This window comes from Acanthopagrus latus, chromosome 12 (genome assembly GCF_904848185.1).
Source record: "Acanthopagrus latus isolate v.2019 chromosome 12, fAcaLat1.1, whole genome shotgun sequence".
NCBI classification, from domain to species: domain Eukaryota; kingdom Metazoa; phylum Chordata; class Actinopteri; order Spariformes; family Sparidae; genus Acanthopagrus; species Acanthopagrus latus.
In genome coordinates this window covers 6,106,773-6,118,976 of record NC_051050.1, presented here as the reverse complement: position 1 = coordinate 6,118,976, position 12,204 = coordinate 6,106,773, and the positions used below count along the sequence as shown (strand labels likewise).

The window sequence follows — 12,204 nt, the reverse complement described above, 5'->3', positions numbered from 1 at the left end:
TGTTCCTCTTCCTCCAAGAATACCTCCATGATCCATCGTCTCTCTATTTGTGTCCTCTCTGCTACCGTAAATCGCCTCCCCCCTCCGTCAGGAGTGGACTGTCCATCGGAGCTTCCGTAATGAAAAGTGAGCTCTCCCACTCACCTTCCCCCCCTTTCTCTCACCCTCTTTCTTTCTGTGCTGTCAGCTGCTGTCTCTTCCAACTTTCCTCTCTTTCCTCTCCCTTCATTTCTCTATTGCAACACACTCTCTTGCTTTACAAAGTCACAGAGAAGTGGACTGTATGGTGAGTTAATTAAGGACAGCATGTATCGAGTTATAATCAAATTTTCTCAGCTTTAATGTTGTTTAGATTTAGATTTTAGTTTTCTATTCCATGCATTCTCCTTTTTCATTAAACTACTTTTTTCACATATGCAGTAGTACTCCCCAAGCCCTGTAAACACACTTAATGTGTAAAAATTGGTTAAGTTACCATTTAGTAAAGGGAAGAAAAAAAAATGTTTAAGGAAAAAACAAAAAGAATTAGCTTTTCTCAGCTAAGACACTGATCCGACATAAAAGGTGAGACCTGACAGGCACAGCACATTCATTCCCAATCAACGACAGCATACAGACAGAAGAGTGATCTGTGACACCACTGACCAGTCATAACTCTTCGATAACATTTTCCAGGCCAGTGGTGGAATTAACAGACGGTCTGACAGGTAGACAGATAGATGATCACGTCCCAAGAGAAATGCTGAACACACAACCACACAGATAATCCTGTATTTAGTGTGCACACAAACAATGACTTGTTGTTAATCTCACCTTTCCTGCTGCAGAGGCTCCTTTATCCACCGAGAAACTGCAGAGAAACAAATTAGGAGGACAAATTAACCACTGAGGGAGAGTTTAGTCCTTGTTGGTATGCAAACACACACATGCAAAATTTTCCCTATTCGTGCATATTTGAAATCACATGGATTATACTTACTGACTGCCCATAAATTCCAACTTTGTGAATAAGAAATTCAAACATCGGACATCAGCCAAAATTATCTGACTACATACAAAAAAAACATAATGCACCTAAAGAGACAATTCCCCCTCAAGTTGAAAATACACATTCTGTATGTATAAATAGCACCTGTGGTGCTATTTATACATACAGAATGTTTTACATACATTTGCAACAACATCTTGTTCCAGAAATCAGAACCATGTTACTTCAAATAACCCACAGACGTTGTTGTGAGCAGTTTCATGTCAGAACTAACTACTTCAATCTGCCAAACAACATCTGCCGACCATATCACTGCACAGAATGAAGCATTCATCTTCTCATAGACGAGAGTCTCGTCACCTTGCAGGATTTAAACATTTATGGTGTCCTCCCTGTCCTTCTCCTCGCTTAGCCAGCTAGCTTCTCATCTATGAGTCGATGCACACTCCCCTCTGCGCAGTGATGTATTTCGCACTGATTGGGAGAAAGAAAATAATTCCTACATGGATCTGCTCACAAGAAGGTCTGTGGATTTAGACAGATCTGTAGATTGATTTCTGGAAAGAGATATTGCGGTTGAGTTTTCAGGTTTATGTTGGGGTGCTTAAAGCACCACAACCTGAGTGCCATCTAGTTTCATAGGAGAATAGGCAGACAACCTTTACGGGAAGTATCTCAGAAACTCTGCAACTCCCACCCAAAAGATATAGAAGGACTAAGAGCATTACAAGTGAGATGACTTTTTTTTTTTTAATTTGGGTGTAGCACTCAGAAATGATGAGCTTTAACTACATTCATGGAGCAATCTGTGATAGTGATTAAACAGTTAATAGAGCACAGCTTTTTTCATCGGTTCTCACACTGAAACGGTCTCTCTCTCTCTCTCTCTCTCTCTCTCTCTCTAAAACACACACACGCATGCACACACACACACGTACGGTTTGAGGCAGGAATGGAAAAGAGGATTTGAAATATCTTGACTGACAGCTTTTTATCTTTTTGAATATATTTATCACAGGCTGCGCAGCACCACAGATTTTTAAATCTTCTTCATGTCTTTCATGTTCTTGTGCAATGTGGCAGAATCTGCAGCACTTAAGGCATTCTTTACAACAAACATGAAGTGGGCATGTCTTCCAGTCAGGCTCCTCAATAAACGTAAAGCACATACATCAAAGTGCATGTCACAAACACACACCAATAGTCTCTCATCTGCAAACATAAAAGCAAGTGTTTTGAAACGTTTGTCATTCTGTCCAGATCCATATTCCTGCCTGAATGAAGTGATTCGAGTCGATGTCTTTACATCCTCAAGTGCCCACCAAGTAATAGGCTTTAAATCCACAAGTAAATGCGACAACTCACAGTGCTGCCTTCAGGGCCAGAAATAATGAAAAAATATATAATTCAGAAAAATACTGCAGTCCCCCTTGCAATGGCACATTAAGCACAGCATGGAGACCTGTTTCAGGATTCAAATTCAATTAGTCCTGTTGACTTTTGAGACCAATTCAGCCGTTAATTCTCTCTTCATTGTGATTTCTGAAATGTCTTCTCCCTGGCTGCTCCCTTTGTACTATCAGATAATTGGCCGTGTTCAAGGAAGAGATACTAAATTAAATGCTGCGTGCAGCACTATAATCTCACTGATTAAAAAATATGCAACGTCTCTTATTTTAGAGATACTATAATATATAATATTACTCCAAATTTTAGCTCTTGGTGTATTTTTTTATTATCTAAATTGTAATGGGGATCTATTAATGATATTGATTTAAATGTATGTATGAAACATGCTAAAGACACAAGTTGGTCAGTGAATCATTATTATAACTGCATTTGAGATTAAAATTCTATGTTGTGTGCAAATCATTTAAATGTATTCTTCACATTTATGTCAATGTATTTGAGCCCTAAAATTAAACAATAATAGAGTGACACAAATGTAAACATACAGAGAACAACCATCGGTCTCTACTTTTCAGCTGTGTTATGAGCTGAGGTGCAGAGATTCACTGTGGACATAAATGTTAAATAGCCCCGTTTGTTTTGAAGAATCAGGGGGAATAAGAGGTTTGAGTTGTCGGGCTGATGGGTGGGGCCTTATTGTGTTGATGGGAAAATGAGTCTGGCATTTACATCAGACTTTCATTTGGTTGTTGGGATCACAGCTATTCCAGGTCATGAGCTGCACATGACTTGCTCAGGTGTGGCATTTTGAGAGGAGCTCTGGCATTTTTCCAACACAGCTGCATATTACATTTTTTTTCATTTATTTTATTTGCAAAAAATGGAGAGTGTGAGTTCTGCCACCTGAGAAATGGACGTCTGATCACATCAGGCAGTTTAGTGTAAGAGGATGGTTTTTCTTGGTGCTCTCTTTATTATCTCTGGCAAGTCGTCTTCCTGCTGCACTGCTCTCAAGACTCTCTCTTGTGCCAGTTTCATTGATGTTAAATTTAGTTAAAAAGGTGCAAATTAGAGAGTGAAGGATAAAATCTTCTGTGATTTCATCAAAGTGCTCAGTGATTGTTGTGGTTAAACAAGTCAGATTAAATTAATGTATCCCACAGACATGTAAAAATAACATGTCAAACTCATTTTATAATGTGTAAAAAAAGTTAATAATAACAATAGTTCTTCACTTGTTGGTGACTTGTGCATTTGCATGTCTGTAACCTGCACCAATGTAATCTAGGTGCATTGCAGATATGAAATAGAGAGCTCTCTCAGCTTCAAAATCTTGTTTGATTGAATTATACTTTGTCTGAATACCTTGTGATTGTGAACCGTTTGATTTGAAATAGTGTTAGTATTGGCAAGTTAAAGCAGAAACAAATAATCAAAACTCACCCTGCCACGCTGCTGTTGGCAGAGCTCTCTGCGATCTGCGAGCTGGCAATCCACTTGGTCTCGCCCACAACTGTCCTGGCGTGCGGCAGGCGGCCCACATCTTTGACCGTCATCATCAGGTGCCGTGATGACTTCAGGACCCTGACGGCTTCGTCATGCGGGATACCCAGAAAGCTGCGGCCGTTCACCTCCAAGATCTGGTCACCAACCTGCGGGGAAGGGAGGGCATACAGAGGCGTGGCGGAAGGGACTGAGCAAGGCGGCAAGGATGGAACAGTCTGAGACTGTAACATGCATGGTAGGTCAAAGGTCAGAGAGGTAACGTAACAGACGAAGGTGGTGGAGGTGTGTGAAATGTTTAATGGATCAGAGTGGGATAATTAGGTTGTAGGTTTTTTGTTAAGAGTTGTGACTTTCACAGGTTGGGCAGCGAACAAAAAAAAATTACACTAAGATTAAAGTGTTCTCTGCTTAGTGACAGGTTCAGGACCAGAACTGTTAAATATGTAATTGAAAAGGTTTTCACATTAAATTTCACATTCTGTGAAATGGCTGGGCCTTGAGGCCACAGCAGGAGGAGTATAATGGTGTCCATACTAAACACCAACTTGGACTGTACCTCCTGTCTCCTGTAATGAGCTCTTGGATTGTGGCTTTAACCTTGAGGTCAGCCCTCTGCACTGCATCAGGGACCACCATCTGTGTATGGAGCTGAAACAACTTAAACACCTTTCAACGTCATCGACACTTTTCCTACATTCTGGGCCTGAACATTGTTGACGTTGACTTTCCCTTCCTGGTATTGGTCATGGCATATAAAGCAAAACTGTTCTGCATGACTGTACATATATTAGGGCTTAAAGATTAATCATACTGTGTTAGCATTACCATTGTGATTTGAGTCACAATTTTGTTGGCATGGCAATTTTTGCATTGAATTTTCACTGATAAAAACACAATAATCATTTTGATATTTATAGGGTCCATAGCGAACCTCATGTTCCCTCGTGGAAAATATGACTGAATATTATTTGTAGGTCAAATGTTTCATTAATAATGGTATGCTGTGCAAATTTAACCTTAATCCAAAAACTGCAGCCAGGGCTGGCCGGTAATCTGTCACACATGACATTTTCCCAGTGGGCTAAAGCACCGAGGGGCTGATATCATTTTAATCTAAACCTTTGGAACAGCAGTCAGTTAGGTGGCGTCCAGCAAATAACAGTAACTTCAAGTTCATGTGCCAGTTTGCACCTGGATGAATGATGTCAGCAGTGGTTAGAAGTAATAGTACAGTGTGCATATTTAAGTGGGAATTCAGGACATATCATTGAGTGGTGTTTGATTGGTTATGGGGGGCTGTTCTGAGCCAAAAATGCCAGGGCGGATCTTTTGTGCCAGTCCAGCTCTGACTGCAGGTTCTGGGATCTGGATATTGCACCTGGCCATTTGGCATCTGCAGCAGAAAAGCCTCCATTACCACTTAAAATGCTGAAATTGGTATTAGTTAGTATGAGAGGCTAATCGTTCTGTTATCACATCCTTTATTAATTTCAACTCTGGGACCCTACTATTTTCCAGCAGCATCCCAACACTTGTATGCAACTATTTTTTAACAACAGAAGAAGCCAATATCATTATCAGCAAACAACTTTTATATATAACATGTCTGAACAATCAGCCATCACACTTTGACTACTGACTGACCAACTTAATAAACCGTCAGTACACTGCAACAGAAGTGCAACTAAGTCTTTAATGTTAAACTCTTATAGTACTCATATGGTAGTAGTGATCAATAGTGCGGATGCTGTGGTAACAAATAGTTCTTCATTCTGCTCTGCAGCTAATCTAAATAACATCAGGTAGTTTGGTCATCTTACTGCCTCACACTGACTCTATTTACTTCATCCATCACTATAACTGTGTGACAAAGGACAGGCTCGCCACTCCCCTTTACAACCAAGCACAGAGCCACTGGTCTTGTGAATTACTTTGTCTGGCATTTAGACTTAATGTAGTGTTTAGCATTTGAAAAAAAAGCCACTTTCTGTCTCTTTGTTTTATTCTCATCTTACTCTGGTCGGCCAAGCGAACCTCACAATCATTTCAATGTTCTCTCAGAGCAGCGGCCAATGCAAGCTCGGGATTAAAGACATTTAGAATCTCATATGTCTCAGTTCACTTGGGTGTTTTCCAACAACCCGAGGTGACCCAGCACCACATCTGTCACTGCTAATGCACTGCAGCACCTACACTGTACGGCTCTGAGGCAGCTGAGGACATTCTGCACATAAACCTCAACCTTTACAAGATTGAGCAATGGCACAATTTGTAATAATACATTGTAAGACCATTTGATTTCAAATGCGAAGAGACACATAATCAAATTGTATTAAAAAATGTGATCAATCAGTCGACGCTAACAAGCACCACTGCAGCAAGAACACACAGCACTGCCAAAGCAAACACTTCTTATGAACACTTATTCGAGCTGTCAGGCTGAGCAGAGGCCTCAGGGATGAGAGACAGATTTTAAGACCGATTACAAGCTGTTTGTTCCAGCTGTGTGCATTACAAAAAGGGATAGAAAATTGTAAATAATCTGTTTCTTATGAAGTTTTTACAGTGTTTGACAACCCTGGAGCTCAGTTTATTATGAGCTCAGCTCAGTTTCTCTCTCTGGGATACGGCACAGCTTGAGACCACGTATGGCACCGAAATGTACACAAGAGAAGTATACACATGAACACATCATTATATTCCTTCTGCAAGTTTTAAGGGAAGTATTAGTATGATTTCAGAATGATTAAAAACATATCATCATGTCATATATTTTCCAACTTTTTTAAAAACAGATTAGAGAGAGATAACCATTTACACAGCCACTGAAACCTATAGACAACTGATGGTCAACAGTTTATCTAATCTGCATGTCTTTGGACTGGCTGGAGGGAACCCACACAAACATGCAAACTCCACAGAATGAAAGAAAAGCCCTTCCCCAGCCAGTAATCAAACCAAGGACTTCTCACTGTGGGGCAAAAAGGTCTGGTCTGGTGCAGAGGTAGTTGTTGAATGAATGAATGTCCAATCTTTACACAATCTGTAAGTCAATACAGTGGTTTCTCAACGTATTCAGACCCATTTGCTTGATTCCCACTTTCTTTATTCTTTTTTTTTTTTTTACTAATCTATTATAAATTCAATTGTCAATTTGTTCCTCATATAATAACCAATACAATGTCATATTTATAGAACATTTAGTAATAAGCAAAATTTCATTTTTAAAAATGTGTCTCTAGAGCTTAATAGGTCTCATTGAGTTGTCACAGCAGTAAAAGTGCAGGTGTTACTAATAACATTAACGACAGCTCTGCTCTGCTCAATTAAACTATCCCAGTCCCCCATGATGGTTTGAAAGTGAGCCAGCATCCACAATGCCAGGGTACGATCTGAAATCACTCACCATTTACTATAATGAGTAATATTTACCTTCAGTCATTCTATTTCAGTCTCCCAATTCGAGACTGAGAAGTGACTTTAGCCATAAAACAGTTTTCTTATTCTCAAACATAAATAGAGCAATTTTTAAAAATAATTTTAGATTAAAGTGTCAGCTTAATTAGTGTGACTTAACATAATGACTAGCATAATCCACTGGGTGTCTTTTATACAAAGTGTAGTAAATGAATGAACAAGGGAGTGGACAGAGTAGGACCCTGAAAATGAAGCAGCAAACTCTGTGCACAAAGGCCTCTGGTGAGGTTGGTGATCAAGAACTGTGTGACCACTGTAACAGAGCTTTCGAGGTAACTGTACTGCAGTGCAGCCTTTAAAATGAGGGAGAAAAACAACAACACGTAGGCCACATCATGATATAACTATACAACAAAGAAAACAAATAAGAATAAATAGAAAATAAGCAATAGGCAATATAATATCATGACACACTTCAAAGATCCACAAATATGTGCTTGTTTCAATGAACAATGTCAATATCCTCAAAAGGGCCTATCAAAGTTTGGACTTGAAGCTGCCAGAGGGGCAGTACTGACTGAAGCCTCTTTAGACTGACGCAAATTTCACTTTCTGATTAATGCCCTCATACATCAGGATAACTTATTGCTGATGTCAGAGGACATGTTGACATGTCACATTAGGAACCCAGCACAGGTATAAATAATGAAATTTAAGATTTGGTTTCAGGGTCCTAGTATTGTTCCTGCTGCCTCACTTTCACAATTTAAGGGGACAGAGCCATTGTGAATGTTATTAGTTACAGCTGTGCCTTTACTACTATGACAAGTCAAAAATGCCAACCGTGAAAAAGGCTTATTAGTTGCTATGGTGACAGGGAGTGGGGTGATGCGCAACATGGTCCGTGATGAGAATCAAACCAGGGACATTGCAGTGAAATGAAACTAGCACACCCACTCTTCTTAATCTTTCATTTTGGGCTTTCAGGTGGCGTGAAGCATTATTTGTACCTATTGTGTTTGCCAAATGAATGGAACTTGTTTCTGACTTTAATTACACGCAGCTGATTAGGTTTTATGACCCGGTGGGGATCATTCAATACCACAGTGTTAATCATCGAGGAACCAATTAGAGAATATCCATATACTATTTTAATCTTAGTAAGAATTTCTTTATTATCTTAATGGCTCTGGAAAGATGAATCAATATTCATGTATTTGTGGCGTTATTTTTGATCTTTTTAGGGACCAGCTAGAGACAAAACACTTACAGCCCCACAGTTTATGTTTGGCCATCTGATATCTGCACACACACACACACACACATGCAGCCGTATCAAGTCACCTGACTATGCTGCTGCATCTCCTTGGATCATCAAGTTGCCACTGATGTCTTTCCTCCTCTCGCTCTCCTCTCATTACCCTGCTCCTCCATGCTCTCCTCCTCTCCCTCATTATACTTCTATTTGAGAGTAGATGGGCCCTGTCCTGAGTCACCAGCACTTCAATTTTTGTGATCAGTCTCTGCGTCACACCAGTGGCAAATGCATTCTGGGCAATTAAACAACAACCAGCGGCAAAGTTGTTTACGATTAAATGCTATAATCAATGCTGCTGTTTAATAAGAACGCATTCTGGATACAGGCAGGGACAACTCAGGCGGCAGAGTGAAATTTGATTGACCACAGGCGCCACACACACTGAGAACATAAGTGAAAGTTCCAATTATAGAACCCCTACCTGTCCAGAATGATTCTCCCTGCAGCTGGAAACACATGTGACTGAGGATTCACAAGGACCAGGAGAGGTGAGGGAGAAGTGTGTAGCGAAAAGTTTCTGAGGTTTCATTGTGACTTTACAGACTTTTCCATGTGAGCAAAAGGGAGTAAACAAACTGGCATTACATTTGTTATATTAAGGGTTTGAGAGCTTTCATACAGCTTTTGCCTGAAATATGACCAGTAGAGACTGATACGTGTTGAAACATGGCTGTGGAATTGCTGCTTAAAGGACAGGGATGGGGATAATCCATTCTTTTTCTCATTTGGTACAAAAGCAGAGAAAAAGAGCTCCATTCATAAAAACACATGAATGGGCCTCCCTGGGGCACACATTCCATCAACACACACTGTAGTTTATTTTCTCTCAATCACACCTACTCCATACTGTTGCTGCAAATACTCACACAAAACATGTATTACTCAACAGCTGACAATAGTGCCCAACCCATGAATACTTACTTGAATAAGTATAGATGCATTCAAATCAAATCAAATCAATCTTTATTTATATGGCACTTTTCATACAGAAAAAAGTACCTCAAAGTGCCTCACAGAAATAAACAACAGCAGAAAAATAGAAACAGCAAAATAAAAAAAGGAGAAGATAGTTAAAAGAACCCAAACCCTCCCACCCCTTCAGACATGGACAGAGACATACACAGTCATACACACACTCACACATATGCACGCGGACACACACACACTAATACACACCCATACAGTAGCTGTCACTAAAGAGACATGGCTGGTGCATGGAGAAAGCTACCTTTCAGGAGCCAGCCACACCGGGAGAGATGTCGGGCCAAGGCCGCAGGGAGCACCGCCACAGAGACCACCCCAACCCGGGCAGACAGGAGGCCCCACACCAAGGTGCAGAGCCCTCTGGTCACCCGGGCCGGAGCCGTCCATGGGACAGCACCCCCCGCGGCCAGACCAGAGACCACCCCCAGCCCGGCAGGCCCCCAGGAGGAAACACTGGAGATTAAGAACTGACAGACTAAAACAGTAAAATAAAGCAAAAAGCATAGAAGCTGAAAACACGAGGGACTAAAACATAAAAGTATAAAGGCTAAAAGCACAAGGGACTAAAGGGTAAAATATGAGAGATTAAAACAGTAAAAGAAAAAATAAATAAATAGATAAATAAAATAAAATAAAATAAAAAGGATTTAAATGAATGAATAAATAAAAGAATAAATAAGTAAATAAATAAATAAAAGAGCTCTGATTAGTACAGCATAAGGGAATTAAGAAGAATTTAAATTTCAATTAAAAGCCTGGTTAAAAAGGTGGGCCTCTTTTTAAAAACCTCTACAGTCTCTGCGACCCTGAGGCTCTCTGGCAGGCTGTTCCACAGTCGGGGCCCATAACAACAGAAAGCCGCCTCCCCGTGCTTTTTTGAACTAACCTGTGGTATGGTTAAAAGGCCGGTGCCAGAGGACCTCAGGGTCCGCGGGGGCTGATAGACTAAAAGCAGGTCAGATAAATAAGAAGGCCCAAGACCGTTAAGACATTTAAAAACTAGTAAAATTGGGCACTTGTTGGCTTAAGTGGAAAAAGACGGCTCATCCCCCCGCTCCCAGGGATTCAATGTGGCACTATTGTTGGTGGCATTTTCCTCGGAGTACCAACTCAAAACAGCCAACAAGACTAAATGTGAGTTTATTGATTCATTTAGTCTATAATCGAGATGTGAAAGCAGTCAGAAATGTTGCAAGGCCACCAGTCTGACTGGTTCACCGGTCAGCTTTATTTCCCAGGAGACATTGTGCCCGGTGGCAGACAGAATAGCACGGTGAAAGTGAGGTTTAAAGGGAACAATCTAAATGCCAGTGGAATGCTGATGGTGTTATTGTTCTATAACAACTGCCTTGTGCATTGAGCAACATTTACTTTTTAATGACACTTCAAAGCAAGAAACCACCAGTTTAAGAATGTTAGCTGAAAATGACAGTGCCCAACTATTTTAGTAAATGAAGGAGGCTTTTCAAGTAAGGAAACATTATTAGTGCCACTGTTGTAAATACAAATCCTGAGTCTGTAACGTAGATGCTACAAACAAAGCACATTACGTCATAATAATTCTATCTGTAGTAAACTTGTATCTTGAAGTAAACACTTATGTGACTTGTGTTCCTACATTCACACATAGAACAGGAACAAGTGACAGGGACACCATTCATCCCACTGCAAAACACTGCGCCATCAAAATGATTTTGAAGCATGTATCAATAAAAATGCTTTGACTAACTCGAGACAGATGCATTAAGATACATTCAAAACTTTTAATTCAGGATTGTCTTTCATTATATGGCAATAAATCAGGGACCGCAAGCTTGCTGATTATCATAAGGCTGCAACACCTCACACCCATTCTGTTGATTTAGGCCAAAGAGTTGTAACAAAGATTTTTTTCAAGGCTATCGTCATTCATCAGCGGGGGCAATTACTGAGCCAGATCAATTCAGCCATCTACTTTGTAAAGTCGGTAAATATATTTGGATTATTTCACTGCAGTATTAGCAACATCACTCAAGAGTGCAACACATTAATCAAATGGCCGAACGGTCTATAGGCTCGGCAACACTTCCTCCAGTATTAACTCAGATGAGCATGTAAACGCTCCAGAATAGGTCAGAGGTTACAGAGTGAATAACAAACAGGCATCCAAAGACTAAGCCAAAAACAACACAGATGCATCTCCAATCATTCTCTCTCTCCACTGCGCTGCCTTACAAATAATGCTTAAAAGAAGAAGATTATCTCCATTTGTAGACAGATTTAAATGCAAATTTGAGTGCATCGCTTGGCAAGTCGTGGGCTAAGTGATGAATTACATCCCCTGTCTTCTTCTGCTCACACTAATTGCTTCCCGAGATTCTTTTCTGGCTCCTTTCTCTAGTCTCTTTCCTTTCTGCTTTTTTACGAGATGACTTTGTGATCAAACATGGGATGGGATACAGTAGCGATGCTGATGATTCAAAGTATGTTTAATTAACTCTCATGGGCAGCTCTACTCTAACCAAGCAATTATTAGACTACAAACAAGCTAATATTAAACAAGTCTGATAGGACCATCATTAGATGCTTCAAATAAAACAGA

General features: G+C 40.2%; 1 protein-coding gene across 3 annotated transcripts in view; it reads right to left on the bottom strand.

The window, feature by feature from the left end:
• Nucleotides 1-12,204, bottom strand: part of whrna (whirlin a) — a 151,249-nt gene that overhangs the window by 38,284 nt on the left and 100,761 nt on the right. For all 3 annotated transcript variants that reach the window (XM_037117958.1, XM_037117960.1, XM_037117959.1), the window contains 2 exons: nucleotides 3,842-4,050; nucleotides 814-850 (listed from right to left, as the gene is read on the bottom strand). In XM_037117958.1, coding sequence (XP_036973853.1) covers nucleotides 814-850; nucleotides 3,842-4,050 — 246 coding nt within the window. The remainder of the gene's footprint in view (nucleotides 1-813; nucleotides 851-3,841; nucleotides 4,051-12,204) is intronic.